Source organism: Bos indicus, chromosome 11 (assembly GCF_029378745.1).
Source record: "Bos indicus isolate NIAB-ARS_2022 breed Sahiwal x Tharparkar chromosome 11, NIAB-ARS_B.indTharparkar_mat_pri_1.0, whole genome shotgun sequence".
Lineage (NCBI taxonomy): Eukaryota > Metazoa > Chordata > Mammalia > Artiodactyla > Bovidae > Bos > Bos indicus.
Genome location: NC_091770.1, coordinates 20,332,103 through 20,352,192, shown reverse-complemented (window position 1 = coordinate 20,352,192; position 20,090 = coordinate 20,332,103). Strand labels below are relative to the sequence as shown.

Sequence of the window (20,090 nt, the reverse complement as noted above, 5' to 3'; positions counted from 1 at the left end):
CTGAACTTAAGATGCTCTGTGCATTTCCCTATGTCATTTTTGAAATTATTTTTAATGTCAAAAATATTCTATTGTAGTTGTATTCTAATATGGTTAACTGCTTTATTACTGTTCTGTTCAGTTCAGTTGCTCAGTTGTGTCCGACTCTTTGTGACTCCATGGACTCCAGCACACCAGGCTTCCCTGTCCATCACCAACCCTTGGAGCTTGCTCAAACTCAGGTTCATCAAGTCGGTGATGCCATCCAACCACCTCATCCTCTGTCATCCCCTTCTCTTCCTGCCTTCAATCCTTCCCTGCATCAGTCTTTTCCAGTGAGTCAGTTCTTCGCATCAAGTGGCCAAAGTATTGGAGTTTCAGCTTCAGCATCAGTCCTTCAGTGAATATTCAGGACTGATTTCCTTTAGGATTGACTGGATTATTACTGTTTCACATAGGGTTTTACTGTAAAAAATAATGCTATTGTGAACATTTGTGCATAAGTGTACTTTTTCACTTTAAGATTTTTTCTATAAAATAAAATTATGAGATAAAGAGTTTACATATTTTTAAGGCTCTGGTTAAATTTTACCAAATGTTTGGTCAAAATGCTCTCCCAGCAGCAGTGCATGAGAATGGTCCACCTCAAGGCATCACTGTCAGTACTGAATGTTTCTTTAAGGAAAAAAAGTCCTTGCTATTTTGATGGTAAAACAGTATTCTATTATAATTTTCTTCACGTTTTTAAAATTACTAGTTATAGTTTCCCTTTTGTTTTCTCTTATCAACAACTTATGTCCTTTGCCTTTTCCCCCTTTTTCTACCACATTAGTAAAATTATTTTGTTTTATAAAGTCGCCATTGAAGCAGCAATAAAACACTCACTAGAGTTCATTTTGTTGAATTGATTTAAATATTTTATTTAAGGAAATATTCTGAAGACTATAGTTCATTATTTATAGGAAAAATATAAAGCATACATGTTTAAAGATCATTTTGTAGTGACATTATAGGAAATAGATTTCTCCAAATAACATAATTAGTTTTGTAGTGCTACCAGTGGAATGCATTCTGCAGAAACATGGTTTTACCTTCAGATCTGAGCACACTGCCCTTACATCAAAAAAGAAAAAAGGATAATAAAAAAAAAAAACACAACTTTGATTAGTTTAAATTTTTAGTAGACCACATCTGATTTGTTGAAGAGCAAGTTCTTTTATTTACCTCTTCAAGGAAGTGCTTATTTTTTTCACCTCTTTCTGAGCATCTTTATCCTATAAAGAAAATACAAATACACAATAAAATTTCACACTTCACCCTGATACTCTAGGTACTTTGAAACAGACTTGTTGAACAAGGGGGTATTTTTTGAAAGACCATCACAAAGAAACTGTGCATGTCTTAGCACCAGGCATGATTTGGATCTCTGAGAATGTAAGTGATACAGAAAGCTATTTCCAGGCTCTTTCTCCAGCTGGTCTGGGGTGGTAGATACAGGAAGCAGAGCCCCTTCTGAGTAAGCTGACACACTGGGATCCATCACCGTGTTAATGATAACATTGTTTTCTTCTTCAACTATAACATGTGGAAAAGGTCTGAGTCCTAGCAGCAGAATTTGAACAACTCTGAGATTACTCTGTAAGATCCAGACAAGATTTCATGGTAAGATCCAAACTACCTATTTTTTTATCAGGTAATTTAAGATTTAAAATCTGGAGATCCAACCAGTCCATCCTAAAGGAGCCCAGTCCTGGGTGTTCATTGGAAGGACTGATGCTGATGCTGAAACTCCAATACTTTGGCCACCTCATGCAAAGAGTTGACTCATTGGAAAAGACTCTGATGCTGGGAGGAATTGGGGGCAGGAGGAGAAGGGGACAACAGAGGATGAGATGGCCGGATGGCATCACTGACTCAATGCACATGAGTTTAAGTGAACTCCGGGAGTTGGTGATGGACAGGGAGGCCTGGCATGCTGTGATTCATGGGGTCACAAAGAGTCAGACATGACTGAGCGACTGAACTGAACTGAATGTGTTTTATAGGACTCTATGTGTGTTATTATTTCCTTAAAACAAATGTGGAAGTTATGAAGAGTGGAAATAAATTCAGATGGTAGGGTGCTCCTATGAATTTTTTGTGTTTAACAGATACTTACCAACCACCTATCAGAAAAGGTTTAAGGTGTTTAACATATTTAAAGAAAACAGAGGAGGAAAAACTGGACAAAGTTTTTGGAAGCAGTCGTTGGCTATATTTTAAAAAAAAAAAACTGGAAGTTCTTCAATAGTTTTAATCATAAGCTTTAATACAGTGATTCTACTGCAGTGACTGATAAACTAGAAGTCTGCCTACCTGCTAAGTCTACCTTCTATGAAATCAGTATTTTTGAAGACTCAGAAAATATGACTAATGAATCTAGGTAAGTGATGCATTATTGAAAAGAACTTACAGAAAAGCCACAATTCAAGGTTAACTTTGTAATCCTAGGGCTAGCTCAGTGCCTGGCACCTAGAAGATTTTAAATAAGTGCCTATTAAATAGGCAGTTGGCTACCAGAGCTCAGTAACATTTTCTCAAATCTAGGAACCAATTTCTTACAGACAAATGATGTAGATGAAAGAACTGTTTCCATTAAATGCCTAAAGAAATAAATATACTCAAACTACAATAAAAGGTTTAAAATTAAGCTCATGGCTTAGCAATATCTGCCCTCTGGAGGCACCACAAAGAATTTCTCTAATTCCTACCCAACCCAACTGGTAACACCACACACACACACACACACACACACACACATCCCTTCCTTTTTTTACCTTCTTCCCAGGGATTCCACCCCAGTCTTTTAATTAATTTACCTCTTTTTTTTTTTTTTTTTTTATAGAAAGGACACTGGCAGTGCCTTTCAGCTAAAACAAACAAAAAAACAAAACAAAACACCACCTAAAACCACCACCTCCAGTCACGCTTTCTTGTCACTGCCTAAAATGCACCCCATGCAGACCATTAATCCTCTTTGGTACTCACCCCAATACTGCTCTTCTCTGCTCTCTCTTCCCTGACTCAACCTCTCACTTCTCCCCCTTTTCCCAGACAGAGTTCCCTGGAACTCCTGTTAGAAGACTTGTTTTGAAGTCATATTTGCATAACCAGTAAAGTATTTGCTAAGAGAATATTTTTGAGGGGGGCTCAGGAAGAGAATGAGGGAGTGGTTAGGGCCAATGGTAGAGGGTAATTGCCCTCGACCGTTTCTCATATTTGTTAACAAACTCCTGATCACTCTCTTTCTATTTTTGATGACTTTGGCGCCTTGGTCACTCTCTCCGAGTTCTACCACCACTGATGGAGACTCCACTGTTCCCATGGATTGTGTATCCCAGCCTTGCAGAAGGGTGCCTCTTCATCTTTTCTTCCTCCACAATGAGCACACCCTGGGATGTGTCAGACCTAAAACTGCTCCATGTCTGAGACAGGGATCTTGTTCTCTAAAGACTGCTTATCCTTGAGGGTCATTTACCTATCCATTTCTCCTCTCTCAAGAATTCAACATTTCAGCCATACTGAACTGTGGTGTTGGAGAAGACTCTTGAGAGTCCCTTGGACTGCAAGGAGATCCAACCAGTCCATTCTAAAGGAGATCAGCCCTGGGTGTTCTTTGGAAGGAATGATGCTAAAGCTGAAACTCCAGTTCTTTGGCCACCTCATGTGAAGAGTTGACTCATTGGAAAAGACTCTGATGCTGGGAGGGATTGGGGGCGGAAGGAAAAGGGGACGACAGAGGATGAGATGGCTGGATGGCATCACCAACTCGGTGGACGTGAGTTTGAGTGAACTCCAGGAGTTGGTGATGGACAGGGAGGCCTGGCATGCTGCAGTTCATGGAGTTGCAAAGAGTCGGACATGACTGAGCAACTGAACTGAACTGATACTTGCAGAAGCTGAAGTTCCAATACTTTGGCCACCTGATGTGAAGAGCCAACTCACTGAAAAAGACCCTGATGCTGAGAAAGACTGAGGACAGGAGGAGAAGGGCATGACAGAGGATGAGATGGTTGGATGGCATCACCGACTCAATGGACATGAGTTTGAGCAAACTCTGGGAGATGGTGAAGGAAGGACAGGGAAGCCTGGTGTGCTGTAGTCCATGGGGTTGCAAACAGTCAGACACGAATGAGTGACTGAAAAACAACAATACACTCGATAGAGTGCTTTTCCACATCATATTTATCAGTTCCAAGCCTTTGTTAGTTCTCTAGTATTTCATAAAATATGGTGTGTATACCACTAACATTGGTATCACCTGGGATATTTGAATTACTTATAAAGTATGCATATTTGTCCATGTTTTCATTCACCCTTGCCAAGTAGGTATGTATTTCAATAGAGTGATGAGAACACATTTTTTATATGTTTCATTTTTCAGTCACATTAAAAGGTGTTGTCTGATTAAACAAAGACTTTGTAAATACGTTTAGAGCTGTGTAAAAAAATGGAAACTGACCAATCGATTAACAGTGATGTAATAAAGGAATACACCTCCATTACTCAGCATAACGTTTCACGACTTTTTAAACATTTATTTATTATTTGTTTTTTGGCTGTGCTGGGTCTTCGTTGCTGCACAGGCTCTTCTCTAGTTGCAGTGAGCAGGGGTTACTCTCTAGTGGTGGTGCGTGGGCTTCTCACTGCAGTGGCTTCTCTGGTAGCAGAGCTTGGGCTCTAGGGAGCAGGGACTTCAGTAGTTGAGGCTCCAGGATTCAGGAGCACAGGCTCAGTAATTGTGGAGCACAGGATTAATTGTTCCATGGTATGTGAGACTTTCCCCAACCAGGGATCAAACCGATGTCTCCTGCACTGGCAGATGGATTCTTTATCACTGAGCCACCAGGGAAGCCCCATTTCATGATTTTTTAAAGACAAATACCCATGTATTAGATTTTTCATCAACAACTCTTTCTCATTGTTTATTACGTCTCACCAGAATCTGTATTCAGCGTTTCTAAGAATGCATCATAGTTTACATCTTTACATGGCATTATTTTCAGTAATATATTTGGCAAAAGTCTAATTATATGTTGAATTTTGTACCAAAGGGTTCTTGATAGGTCCCCCCCCTCCCAAGTATGAAGTTTCTTATATAAAATCCAGATGAAGGCATTTCTACATTGACTTGAGGCCTGAGGAATTCTCAAGTGTAAGAACTTGAAGGCTGACTAAAGCATGATCACTTCATTCATAACACGGAGAGTGTCTGATACGGTGAAAATCTTCGCATGTCCTGGAGCGTTGCTTTATGAGCAATGGGTTTCCCATGTTTATTTCACTTAATTGCTTCTCCGATATGAACTATCTTGTAGTTTCCAAATGTCTTTCTCCTGGTAAAGACTTGCTGCTTCCCTTCCTGTTTGAGTTTTCTGTAAGGCTTGTGCGTTGGCTGACGGCTGCAGGGTTTCTCCCCTCTATGAGGTCTCTGCTGTTTATAAAGGTTGGTGCTGAGACTGAAGATTCCTCCATACTCTCTAGAGTTCCTCTCCGGTGTAAGTTGTTTCATAATAACTAAGGTTACAGCATCAACTAAAGGCTTTACCACATAGATGATATTCATAGTTTCTCTGTAGTATGAATTCACTCATATCATTTCAAAGAAGAATTATTACTGGAGGCATTTCCATAATGATCACAAAGGGTTTCTCTCTGATGTGAGTTCTCTGTTATGAAGAAAAGGTAACTCTCTGGCCAAAGTGTTCTCCACGTTTGTTATAGGGTTTCTCTTCAGTGTGAGCTAACATGTGTTAAGTTACTGCTGAGCTGTGAGTGAATACTTCCCCATTCTCAGTATGTTCAAAGAACTCCTTTCCAGTGTGAAATTTCTGCTACTGATGAGAGGCTGTAAAAGGCTGGCCCACATCCATTCATCAACTCATTCATTTACATATGAATTCTATGCTGATCATTCAGTGATAACCTTTAGTTAAAAGTCTTTGCCACATTGGTTACATTCAAAAGGTGTGTTGAAGCATGTTCACTGCACAGCTATCTGATTAATTTTGAGGCCTTCATTATGCTTCAAGCACTTGATATTTGCCCATGTTTATGCAAATGTCCTCTTATAAGAACCCAGGTTATTGTTTTGAGTTCAGATTACTCCTTTCTTCCTCAAATACAAACTATTTACTCTGACAGGAGAGGTGAAAAATATCTTTAAGGGACTAGATCTGATAGACTGCCTGAAGAACTAAGGACGGATTCCTGACATTGTACAGGAGACAGGGATCAAGACCATCCCCAAGAAAAAGAAAAGCAAAAAAGCAAAATGGCTGTCTGAGGAGGCCTTACAAATAGCTGAGAAAAGAAGAGAAGTGAAAAGCAAAGGAGAAAAGGAAGATATAGCCATTTGAATGCAGAGTTCCAAAGAACAGCAAGAAAGATAAGAAAACCTTCTTCAGTGATCAGTGCAAAGAAATAGAGAAAAACAATAGAAGGGGAAAGACTAGCGATCTCTTCAGGAAAATTAGAGATACCAAGGGAACATTTCATGCAAAGATGGGCTCGATAAAGGACAAAAATGGTATGGACCTAATAGAAGTAGAAGATATTAAGAAGAGGTGGCAAGAATACATGAAAAAACTGTACAAAAAAGATCTTCATGACCCAGATAATCATGATGGTGTGATCACTGACCTAGAGCCAGACATCCTGGAATGTGAAGTCAAGTGGGCCTTAGGGAGCATCTCTACAAACAAAGCTAGTGGAGGTGATGGAATCCCAGCTGAGCGATTTCAAATCCTAAAAGATGATGCTGTGAAAGTGCTGCACTCAATATGCCAGCAAATTTGGAAAACTCAGCAGTGGCCACAGGACTGGAAAAGGTCAGTTTTCATTCCAATCCCAAAGAAAGGCAATGCCAAAGAATGCTCAAACTACCACACAATTGCACTCATCTCATACGCTAGTAAAGTAATGCTCAAAATTCTCCAAGCCAGGCTTCAGTAATACATGAACCGTGAACTTCCAGATGTTCAAGCTGGTTTTTAAAAAGGCAGAGGAACCAGAGATCAAGTTGCCAACATCCGCTAGATCATCAAAAAAGCAAGAGAGTTTCAGAAAAACATCTATTTTTGCTTTATTAACTATGTCAAAGCCTTTGACTGTGTGGATCACAATAAACTGTGGAAAATTCTTCAAGAGATGGGAATACCAGACCACCTGACCTGCCTCCTGAGAAATCTGTATGCAGGTCAGGAAGCAACAGTTAGAACTGGACATGGAACAACAGACTGGTTCCAAATAGGAAAAGGAGTACATCAAGGCTGTATATTGTCACCCTGCTTATTTAACTTCTATGCAGAGTACATCATGAGAAACGCTGGGCTGGAGGAAGCACAAGCTGGGATTAAGATTGCCGGGAGAAATATCAATAACCTCAGATATGCAGATGACACTGCCTTTATGGCAGAAAGTGAAGAAAAACTAAAGAGCCTCTTGATGAAAGTGAAAGAGGAGAGTGAAAAAGTTGTCTTAAAGCTCAACATTCAGAAAACTAAGATCATGGCATCTGGTCTCATCATTTCATGGCAAATAGATGGAGAAACAGTGGAAACTGTGGCAGACGTTATTTTTTTGGGCTCCAAAATCACTGCAGATGGTGACTGCAGCCATGAAATTAAAAGACTCTTGTTCCTTGGAAGGAAAGCTATGACCAACCTAGATAGCATATTCAAGAGCAGAGACATTACTTTGCCAACAAAGGTCCGTCTAGTCAAGGCTATGGTTTTTCCAGCAGTCATGTATGGATGTGAGAGTTGGACTATAAAGAAAGCTGAGTGCTGAAGAATTGATGCTTTTGAACTGTGATGTTGGAGAAGACTCTTGAGAGTCCCTTGGACTGCAAGGAGATCCAATCAGTCCATCCTAAAAGAGATCAGTCCTGAGAGTTCATTGGAAGGCATGATGTTGAAGCTGAAACTCTAATACTTTGGCCACCTGATGGAAAGAACTGACTCATTTGAAAAGACCCTGATGTTGGGAAAGATTGAAGGCGGGAGAAGAAGGGGACGACAGAGGATGAGATGGTTGGATGGCATCACTGACTCAATGGACATGAGTTTATGTAAACTCTGGCAGTTGGTGATGGACAGGGAGGCCTGGCATGCTGCAGGTCATGGGGTGGCAAAGAGTCGGATACAACTGAGCAATTGAACTGAACTGAACCCTGACACTATATGGCTCCTTCCTACAGATATTCTGCATGGAAGTTAGGTCCTAGCTTTTAAGAGTTTTCAGCCTAGACTCTGGCCTTGGGCAAGTCCTCTCCCTCCCGTACTCCAGCTCTTCCCCTTGAACCAAGTGGGCAGGCACATCTGATTTTCAGAGCTCATCCCCCAGGCAGATCCAACGACTAATGTTTTCCATCAGTCGTGTCTCTGTATGGCTTCCTCTGAGATGGGTCCAGCAGACCCACTCTCCCTAAGTCCACAGCCATGTCCTCAAAGGTCCTCATCTCCTGGGGCTGCGATGCCAAGAACTCAGCCACCACGTGCCTTCCTCTGTTCTCTCACCCAGGGACCATCGGAGCACAAGGCCCACAGAGCAGACCTCAATGGACAGAGTGAGTCACATTGACAGTGAGGTTGTTGTCACCACCCTCTGCAGCTCGGCACTTCTTTCTCTCTATAAAAAGGCCAGGAATTCATATTTTTAACAAGCCTCCCACCCCCAAGAAAGTCTTAAAGATTCAAACGACTGGGTTTAAATTCTAATTTCCTTAGAAGCTCAGTTACCTGTCAGAACCTCAAGAAGGCTTTTCTTAGCCCTAGTTCAGGTTGCAGTCCCAGTTTTATTTTCTCATAAACTCTGTGCTTTCATCTCTATTACCCTCATCATACTTTATTGCTATTACTTGTTCAGTGCCTGCCTTCAGACTATAGAATTCATGGTGGCAAAGACAGGATCTGCTTTATTTCTCACTGTGTCCCAAGCCTCTGACAGAGCAGCACCATATTTTTAATATAAATGAGTAAAGGTAATTTTTTTCACTTACTCAAGCACACACATTTAAAAATACAGATTTTTTTGATCTGAAAATGTCAGAAAATATTACGTTTTGAGAAAATACATCAATACTGTCTACTAAAGACTTTGGATAAATAAGAGAGAGACATATTAAGCCATTATACTCTGGGCATTTGAATAATGATTTATCAGACATCAACTTTACTAGACTGCATACTGGTTAAGAATGACTGATCCCAAACTGATGCTATATCAACAGTTATTTTAAGAAAATCACAGTTAAGTTCAGTTGCTCAGTTGTGCAAAGCTGACTCTTTGCAACCCCATGGATGGCAGCACGCCAGGCTTCCCTGTCCATCACCAACTCCCGGAGCTTACTCAAACTCATGTCTATCAAGTCACGAGTTTCTTTTTTTTTTTTTAGACAGCATATTAAAAAAATTCATTACAAGGAAGGCTAAAAAACTTCTTTAAGGTGTTTTTTACATAGAAAGCTTAAGAAATAATATATATATGTATATTTTAGAAATAATATATTTTGAATGCAGATAAACATAAGGTAAGAGACAAAAGAGTGCAAATTGGAGTATGTAAACAGAGTAACACTTCCTACCTACATTCAGGAAATGTCTGTTCAGATAGTGGGAAAGTATCCACTCCAAAATGGCTTTATCAAAAAAAATTTCTTAACGTACAAGGAAGGATATATTCCCCAGGCAAGAACAGCACAGAAGATAATGTACAAGAAATACATTTAACTGAGAAAAAAATAGGCAAATACAAATTTCTAACAAATGAGACTCTGGACAACATTGCTGGATTCCTTACAACAGGAAGATAGATTAAGAGTTGGGGACTGACTACACTTTCTAAACTTATCTGAAAAACTGACAGTCTTAACTAAGACAATCAAATATGAGATCTTAATTAAAACAGAACTTAGAACTGAAGATATTGAAAGTAGATTTAGGATTTTAGGGAATTCTCTGATGGCTTAGTGGTTAGAATCCGTGCTTTCACGGCCAGGGCTCTGGGTTCAATCCCTGGTTGGGGAACTAAGATCCCACAGGCTGAGTGGTGCAGCCAAAACCAAAAAAAATTTAGGATTTTTTTTTTTTTTTTACTAAGAGTGGTTACTAAGCAAAGTGATGATTATCAATCTGTAGAACAGGTTGTAAATAAAGCCCAGGACTTTAAACTACAAGTAATTTCAAAGACAACTATATCACTTGCTTTAATTTCTACACTCCCAGAGGCATACTCTTTCTGTAGTCGTTTCTGGTATATTGTATTTATTGTCCAAAAAGAGTTTGTCTTAGAGGAGCAATGAATGTCATTTCAAAGTTTTATAACATTTTTAAAGTAGTTTTTTTTTCTTTACTGAATTAGCACATCCCTCACTAAAACTCAAAATCTTACACAATGTTTTTTTACATTTGAGCCTTCTCAGGTTGCTCTGAGCCAGTAACTTGGACACTTCCTCTGGGCAAACAACTTTCAGGCCACTGAGGTCATCATTATTTCACTCAGTGATCACTCTCTCACATTGTCTCAGACACAGGAATCCCTTTTATTTTAAAAGAAGGAATGCTTCCCAGGACCTGACATTACCTTTCTAGGGTCAAGAAAAGTTCACATGAATAATAAAATACCGTAATTTCAGATTCTGGAAACATAAAGCCGCTTATGCACGAATCTGGGCTCTAGAGGCCCAAGGGCTGACAGTCCCAATATTAAGTGCTGTGTGACGAGCTCCAGGCTCCTTGATAAGGACAGAGTCATTTCACGAATAACTGTGATGCCAAGAAGAGGGTACGAGTGCCATACAAAGAAGCACAGATGCTTTGCAAGTTCACAAAAGAGAGAGAGAACTGATGGCTGAGCTGCCTTTGTTGTAACGAATGCCAAAGCTAGATATGTTGGAAATAAATAACTGGGTCAGCAAAATCACTGATGTGATATACTTCAACTTAGAAACCCTTTACAGAAAGTGGATACTACAGATAATTTGCCTCATTCTAGTTTCTAACTGAAAAAGAAACTGAGATATTCCTGACAGTATCTGAACCACGTTAAAAAAAAAAAAAACTAGGAATATAAATTATTGGAAAAATAAGTAATGTGGGAAATATTTGCTAATGCTGTTTTGCTTATTACATAAATAGTTCCACATGGCCCAGCTTTCTTAGCTACATTTATTACTAGCTCAGCTGGTAAAGAGTCTACCTGCAATGCAGGAGACCCTGGTTTGATTCCTGGATGGAGAAGATCCCCTGGAGAAGGAATAGGCCACCCACTCCAGTATTCTTGGGCTTCCCTGGTGGCTTAGACGGTAAAGAATCTGCTTGCGATGTGGAAGACCTGGGTTCGATTCCTGGGTAGGTAAGCTCCCCTGGAGAAGGGATATGCTACCTACTCCAGTATTCTTGGACTTCTCTGGTAGCTCAGACAGTAAAGAATCCGCCTGCAATGAGAAAGACTTGGGTTTGATCCCTGGCTTGGGAAGATCCCCTGGAGGAGGGCATGGCAACCCACTCCAGTATTCTTGCCTGGAGAATCCCCATGGACAGAGGAGCCTGGGGGGCTACAGTCCATAGGGTCGCAAAGAGTCGGACAAAACTGAGTGACTCAGCACAGCGTAGCTATTTAGTATTACTTATTAGCGCTATTCTTTTTCTTTTGTACGGCATTAGTCTTTGGAGCCTTCCTACCGATACTTACGGAGTCCTTGTTATATGCCAGGCACTATATTTGGCACCAGGAAGAGAGTGATGAATGAAAAACACCTAGTTGCTACTTTCATGGAACAACCACACAAATAACTATAGAATCACAACTGTGCTAAATGACAAGAAGGAAAAGCATGAGGTGCCTTCTTGCCTGAGAGTGCCAAGGGAATCTTTCCTGAAGAAATGCCGTTTATGGTGAGGCTTGAAGGATGAAGGGAGTGGGGGGTAGTTCGTAAGGGAATGTTTCAGAAAGAGGGAACGCCATATGCCAAGGGTGCAAGGCAGGAGGAGCACAGCGCAGAGGAGGAGAGAGGGGCACCAGCCCTGAAAGGCATGCTAAAAATTCTGAACTGCATCCTAAAAGCAAAGGGTGTTCAAGCAAGGAAGTGACATGTGAGGTTTATGTTTAATCTATGGCTTTGGCTGACACTGGGAGCCAGCAATGACTGAGCAGGGGCAAGAGGCTATGAGACCAGCTGGGAGGTTGACATGATTGTAGCTCGGGTGAAAGAGGATGGTGCCCTGCTTGGAGGGCTGGCTGGAGAGTGAGACAGGTAGAGAGAGAGAGAGGGAGCACGCACGCAGCTGGATGACTCAAGGCATGTTTTAGAACACCTCTGAGAACTTGGTGACTGGGCTGAGAGACAAGGAAGAGTCAAGGAGCATTCCCAGCTTTCCTAGTTATGGGGGTGGAGGTGCCATTTACTAAGAAGGGCAGATGGAGGAAGAGTGGATGCAAAGGCCTAATGATGAGTTGAGTCTGAGATGTCTGTGAGTCATCCAAGCGGAGGTGTCAAGCAGGACACTGGATAATCAGGTCTAGACTCAGAGGCGGGGTCTAGAGACACACATCTGAGGATCCCTGGTAGTTATGTAGCATTTGAAGCCATGGAGGATAGGTTTGGCTGGCAGGGAGGAGGAAAGGGAGAGAAGACTTAGCAACCAAGGATCAAACCCTGAAGCTCATCAATTTGGCCCTCTTATGAGAGCTCTAAATGTCAGGCATAGATACTTGCATTTCATACCAGGTAGTATACCTCATTATCATATTGCATTTTAATCTTGTATTCTAATAAGAATGCATGGGCTTCCCTGGTGGCTCAGCTGGTAAAGAATCGCCTGAGTGTGGAGGACTTGGGTTTGATCCCTGGGTTGGGAAGATCCCTGGAGAAGGGAATGGCTACCCACTCTAGTATTCTGGCCTGGAGAATTCCATGGACTGTATAATCCATGGGGTTGCAAAGAGTTGGACATGATTGAGCAACTTTCACTTTAACTTTCTAATAAGAATGCATAGACACTTAGTTTAAAATGACTGCATGTAACCCAAACTGGCATTGCTCAGGAGAGACATGAAAGACAGTAGGGTCCCAACCACTAAAAAGGAGCAAGCAACCTAGGGGTACAAAATCTGTTTTCTGCAGAAAAAGTTACACAAACTATCTTCTGGAGAAGGCGGGCTGTTTTCTTTCCAGGTGGCTCAGTGGTAAAGAATCCGCCTGCCCATGCAGGAGACACAAAAGGCGTGAGTTTGATCCCTGGGTTGGGAAGATTCCCCTAGGGAAGGAAATGGCAACCCACACAAGTATTCTTGCCTGAAAAATCCCACGGACAGAGGAGCCTGGCCAAAGGGTCACAAAGAGTTGAATGAGCCCAGCACAGCACATGAGATGGGAACAGGAAAACATTTATCTATTTCTTTTGGTTCCCACAATACCTGTACACAGGAACACAGACCGAGCTGTTAATGCTATGAAATTCCTAAAACTTACAGCACATCCAGAATTCTGAATTAGTGGGAAAAAAGGCAAGAAGTAATATGACTGCTTCTTTTTCATTAACGGGGTTCAAAGACCGAGAAAACGTTAGTACGTATTTTTAGTCCTCTCCACGGCCTTGGACAGGCACAGCCTGCTGTGCACTGGGGGCTGATGGTGGCCACTGCATGGACCCTCCTCCTGCTGTCACGGGGGTGGCCTGTCTAGCTTGCTTGCTGCCTCCCCCAGTGTAATCACCAGCTCTGCAGAATTACACCTTCCTCCATCCTTCCTCTGGGGCTTGTCTTACTCCCTGCTGTGTAACACCCAAAGAGCATCACCACATCTTAACTGCTAGCCCACAACTGATTTTCATGTCTATTCAAGATACAAGGGGTCTCCTGGTGAAGGGTTAGCTATAGCAGTTTTTAAAACTTCACAGTACACGTTAAATCCAAGTTAAAATCTTTTAGGATAGAAAAAAACTCCAGATGTATCTGAGCCACTCACTCATGGTTGAGGCTGGAATTGTACTAATAAAATAAATAGTGCTCTTTGTTACTGTGTGGACTTACCTCTTTGGTAATACAAGGAAGCAACACCGCCAAATTACAGAACTTCATAGCACTGTCGATTTGATTAAGATCGGCATAACACTAGAAATGAGAACAATAATGTGAAGGGCAGCACATTTTTGTGCAATGGATTCAAAGTGATCTTAGAACAGTGGTCTTCATTACCTTGGCCATGAACATGTAATTGGACTTAGAAAACCCAGGCTGTAGTTCTTCAACCTGATTTTAAGAGAAAACAGAAAAGAGACTATCAGGGAAATATTAGAACCCTAAGTAAAGGAGATATATTTCAATAAATCAGACATTAACCAAGTTACCCTAAGAATTTAGGTTGGCTGTGTCACATCAGAATCATTTTATCAGCTCAAGTATCTTTTGAGTGGAAATACAGCTTTTGAGCTTACCCATCAAAATGGGATTATTACTGTGGTCATAAAGCTTGCAAAGCAATGAGATACTTTAAGATTTGGGGATCACCTTGTATAACCATCTTCCTCACTTCCCCTTCTCTATCCTTTCTTTTTTTTTTTTCCAGGGACAAAACAACCGGTGGTCCAGTCTCCTCAGGACAAGTCCCTGCAATCTCCTTAGGAAGCAGGAGTGGAGTGTGACTGGCATTCCAGGGCAAGCATCTTCTGCTACATTAATATTTGATTTCTGATGATTTCAACACATTCTGTACGAGCCGAATAATAGCTGAGGCCCATGACATCAAGTTCTTTTAAATAAAAGGCAGATGCTTAAAATAACTAGTCGAAGTGGCGAACCACCTCGCAGATCTCAGTTAGTGGGTATGATAAAGTTCCTTACGCCTCATCTGCTAGTGTCTCATGTACCAGTTCCTTTTCTTTATCTCTGGTAAATAAGAATTTCGCCAGATATGTGGTGTTGCTACTAGAGAACTCTTCTTAGAACCTAGGTCTGTCTTTGCATTGGAGCCAGATTTTGTTCTTATGAAAGTCGATGCAGGAAGCTCCCAGGTTGGGACCCCGACCCCCGACACAGAAGAAGGCAGAAGCCAAAAGGAGGATGCTTTAAAAAAATTTACAAATATATGCTTGTTTTACGACTTATCAGACATATTCAAAATTAAAAAGTGAAAGCTTCTCTGTTCCAATTTTATTCTCAATTACGATCTATTTCCCCAGGGGCAACCACTCTCAACAGTGTGACAAATGCATCCTACAGACCTTTAGCAGAGGAACTCCCTGCCTCCCACCTCCCACCTCCCCACTACTCAAGATGACTCATTTCTGAAAAAAAATTTAAATAGGACCATTTCCTACTTATTGGTCCCAAACTTTTTTTTCCCTCAATGTATCACAGACACGTTTTTGTGTTCACATACGCAGATCTACCTCATTGTTTCTACGAGCTGTATTTCATACTACGTATACACTATGACTGGGGCTTCCCTGGTAGCTCAGAGATTAAAGCGTCTGCCTCTAATGTGGGAGACCCGGGAGACCTGGGTCGGGAAGATCCCCTGGAGAAGGAAATGGTAAACCACTCCAGTATTCTTGCCTTGAGAATCCCATGGATGGAGAAGCCTTGTAGGCTACAGTCCATGGGGTTGCAGAGAGTTGGACACGACTGAGTGACTTCACCTTCACCTTCACCTTCATACACTATGATTAAATCAAGCATTGCCATTAGACATTTAGACTTATTTTTCACTATTACTAACAACGATCAATGTATATACTTGCTCCTATATGCCTGTGTGCATGTGATTATGTGTGCAAGAGAGAGTCCCAGAAGTTGGATTTCGGAGTCAAAAGATACATACATTTTAAGTATTGATAGAGGGGAAAGCAAGAGCTAGGGTTCTGAGGAGTATTCCAATACCTTATGAGAGCACATCCCTTACAAAGGCCACTTATTCTCTGCAGAATCCAAGAGAAGGGTCTTGGGAGGAGGAGAAGGAGGACAAAGTCTCTTGGGCTAGGAAGCCAGACTCGGTGTAACTCTTTAAGACTGAATGGATGAATAGCGTGTGGATCTGGCCTAGAGCCTGTTAGTGAAACACCGGAGCTGCCGACGGACTGAAGGAAGTTGTTCAGTCCTGGCCAAAGCCCTGAAAGCCCAACAGAGCCATCCATGGTGCCAGTGGGTTCTGGTTCTCCCGCTTCTTCTCTCTTGTCCAATTATTTCCATTTTAACTCTTTGAGTTAAAAATTTTTTTTTAAATTTCTTTAATGTTGTTCCTACATGGAGATGATGAATGTTCACTAAACTTATTGTGATAATCATTTCGTGATGTATATAAGTCAAATCATTATTCTGTACACTTTAAACTTATACAGTGCTACACGTCCATTAGACTTCAATAAAAGCAGAAGAAAAAAAGAGAAGGACCTAGATTAAACTATATTTGACTGATGTCCAGTAGTTGTCCCAGTTCTGTCCAAATCCTATCTAGATAACTTGCCCCAACATAGGCACATCAGCAGCTTATTTCTTTAATGTTAGCATTTTAATTTCACATATATACTTTAATGCTATGCTATGCTAAGTCACTTCAGTCGTGTCCGACTCTGTGTGACCCCATAGACGGCAGCCCACCAGGCTCCGCCGTCCCTGGGATTCTCCAGGCAAGAACACTGGAGTGGGTTGCCATTTCCTTCTCCAGTGTATGAAAGTGAAAAGTGAAAGTGAAGTCACTCAGTCATGTCCGACTCTTCGCGACCCCATGGACTGCAGCCTACCAGGCTCCTCCATCCATGGGATTTTCCAGGCAAGAGTACTGATGTCTAATTAACCAGAATGATCATAAGTCAGAGCACCTCTTTTTGTGCTTATGGTTAAAAAAAGAAATCCAAAGAACAAAATCACTGAGGACAGTGCAGCCATGAAATTAAAAGACGCTTGCTCCTCGGAAGGAAAACTACGACAAACCTAGACAGTGTATTAAAAAGCAGAGACATCACTGCTGACAAAGGTCCGTATAGTCAAAGCTATTTGGTTTTGCCATCTGAGCCACCCTCTGGCTGATTCATGTTGATGTTTAGCAGAAAACAACAAAATTATGTAAAGCATTTATCCTTCAATTAAAAAAAAATAAATTTTTTTAAAAGCTATGGTTTTTCCAGTAGTCATGCATGGATGTGAGAGCTGGACCACAAGGAAGGCTGAGCGCTGAAGAATTGATGTTTTTGAATTGTAGTGCTGGAGAAGACTCTTGAGAGTCTCTTGGACAGTAAGGAGATCAAACCAGTCAATCCCAAAGGAAATCAACCCTGATATTCATTGGAAGGACTGATGCTGAAGCTGAAGCTCCAATACTTAGGCCACCTGAAGGGAAGAGCCGACTCACTGAAAAGACCCTGATGCTGGGAAAGATTGAAAGCAGGACGAGAGGGTGAGGGACAGGGAAGCCTGGTCTGCTGCAGCCATGGGGTCGCAAAGAGTTGGACACGACTTAGTGACTGAACAACAACAAAGGAACATAGGCAGGCCACTAACAATACTTACATCCTAAAATGGAGCAGATTCTGACCTCTGCCAAAGGCATTAGCAGCATAACAAGGAAGGCTGGGTCATTCGATAGAATGTTTTAATTAACAGGCAGTTTCTATGATGTTCTTCAAACTATGCCGTAACATCTGGCAGAAAATACTGTACTTGCTTACTTCATCTTGGTCATCCCAGTCCCCCAAAGGCAGGAGCTGTTAAGGTCATTTCTGTGTTCCCTTCATTTGGTATTAGGTATATGCTTAAAAAACATTGCTGAATAAATCAGCTTTGTTTTAAAACATCTCATGAACTCATGCAGCAGCCCTCTGTCATATCAAGTCACAGAAGACAGCTTGGCAGCTGGTGAAACCACTAAGGAAGATTCGGGGATCCTGTGACTGCTAACAGTGAGTGACATCAGGATGGCCAAAACTGCCACACCCGTCTTCTACTGCACACACCCATCCAGGAGTGCTCCAACATGCCATGGCCTGCACGTGAAGGACCTTGAGATCTTTAAAAACAGGTCAAGCTTTAAAACAGCGTTGTACCACAATTCCAATCATAGGTATTTACCTAAGAAAATTTAAAACATGTCTACATAAAAGCTTGTCTATGAATGTTCATAAACACTTTATTCATAATAGCCCCAAGCTGGGAACAACTCAAACGTCCATCAATAGGTAAGTCCATAAGTAAATTGTTGTAAATCCATGTGATGGAATATTATGAGTTAATCACAAATACATTCAATAAATTGACTGCATCTCAAAACATGCAGAGCAAAGGAAGCCAGATATACAAATTACCAAAGCTATGATTCTATTTATATAAAATTTTAAAACAGGCAAAGTGGTGGTAGTTACATAAGTATACAAACTTGTCAAATTTCACAGAACTGTACACATAAAATGGGTGTATCTAATTGTATATAAACTATATCTTAATAAATTCAGATATTCTGAAATAATTAGTCTGGGTTGTAGCCCGGGTTAGCATTTTTTAAAGCTCTCCAGACAATTCAAATGTATCAGTTCTGTTCAGTTCGCATAGACAAGGTTAAAAACCACTGACTGAGGGAATCAGGCCAGAATTTTGGATGAAGTGGGAAGCATGCTATATCTTAAAAGAATCCCAACATGGAATTTGCAGATGACTCTTGGTCTCAAACTACCTCCCTAGATGTTTTGAGGCTGTGGAGAACCAGGTTTCACCAGTTATATGAAAAATAACAGCAATATCAGCAATATTTGTTTTTAGTTAGAGCACTTTGTGTGTGAGACCATGGGCCAAGTAAATGACATGTATTATTTCATGTAATTTTCACAAAAACAAAATTAGGTATTATTATGCCTACCTTACTGATAAAGAATTTAAGGTTAGGAGAAATAAACAAACAGGTCCATGTCATATTAACAGTAAAAGTCTCAGGTCTTAAACTGTCTGATTCCAAAACTAGAGCTCTCTCTCTACACAAGTGAACGGCATGGCTCTGGAGCTGTATTCCTGTGAACCTCTTTGGAGGCATGGAGCGGGGCGGGACTTCCACAGTCTGGGTTCTGACGGCATGACTTCCTGTTGGGATTAGAGGGGGTGCAGAATCACGGAGTGTGGGAGCCATGGTATGCGCTGTTTCTTCTTCCCCACTTTTCCCCCCAGGTTTCTCAGCTCCTCCACAGCCCTCAGCCCTCTAGGCTCCTCGGTACCCTCGTGTGCTGCAGTAAATATGGGGTGAAGCACCCCTGATGCCTTCTCACCCTCTTGACAAACACTGTGGAACACATTTCAGACAGTATCTAAGTCATAACTGAATGGTGAGGTCCTCAAGATGGTTTGATGAGGTGTTTACAATGAGGGCTTCCCTGATGGCTCAGACGGTAAAGAATCTGCCTGCAATGTGGGAGACGTGGGTTCAGTCCCTGGGTGGGGAAGATCCCCTGGAGAAGGGAATGGCTACCCACCCCAGTATTCCTTCCTGGAGAATTCCATGGACAGAGGAGCCTGGTGGGCTAGAGTCCATGGGATCTCAAACAGACGGACACAACTGAGCGACTAACTTTCTTTCTTTCCTTTTACATTTTAATGAAGTTAAAATTCTTTGAGTCTTTATTGAGCACTTGTGAGGTCCTGGGCACTCTCTAAGCAATTTTCTTGGATTAACTTATTTAACCTTCACAACAATACCATCACCTCCATGTTATTGATTAAACTGAGACAGAGAGATATTAAGTAACTTGCCCAATGTCAGTCAGCCAGTAAAAAGCAGAACTGGGATTTAACCAGGTGGTCTGGTTTCAGAGTTGTACCTCTACATCCTTATGCTTCTTACTTACTTTTGATTTTATCTGTGTAATACTTCCGGAAAAGGCAGTGGCACCCCACTCCAGTACTCTTGCCTGGAAAATCCCATGGGCGGAAGGGCCTGGTAGGCTGCATTCCATGGGGTCTCGAAGAGTCGGACATGACTGAGTGACCTCACTTTCACTTTTCACTTCCATGCATTGGAGAAGGAAATGGCAACCCACTCCAGTGTTCTTGCCTGGAGAATCCCAGGGACAGGGGAGCCTGGTGGGCTGCCGTCT

General features: G+C 41.5%; 1 protein-coding gene across 8 annotated transcripts in view; it reads right to left on the bottom strand.

Annotated features, from left to right (window-relative positions):
- RMDN2 (regulator of microtubule dynamics 2) overlaps nt 1–20,090 on the bottom strand; it is a 76,662-nt gene that overhangs the window by 8,174 nt on the left and 48,398 nt on the right. For 3 of the 8 annotated variants that reach the window (XM_070798511.1, XM_070798512.1, XM_070798516.1), the window contains 3 exons: nt 14,218–14,271; nt 14,053–14,133; nt 2,245–11,455 (listed from right to left, as the gene is read on the bottom strand). In XM_070798511.1, coding sequence (XP_070654612.1) covers nt 11,198–11,455; nt 14,053–14,133; nt 14,218–14,271 — 393 coding nt within the window. In that variant the 3' untranslated portion in view covers nt 2,245–11,197. Of the gene's footprint in view, nt 1–88; nt 445–873; nt 1,093–1,203; nt 1,254–2,244; nt 11,456–14,052; nt 14,134–14,217; nt 14,272–14,309; nt 19,084–20,090 lie in introns of those variants that run through there. The other 5 variants (XM_070798514.1, XM_070798513.1, XM_019970005.2 and 2 more) reach the window with 5 other exon arrangements.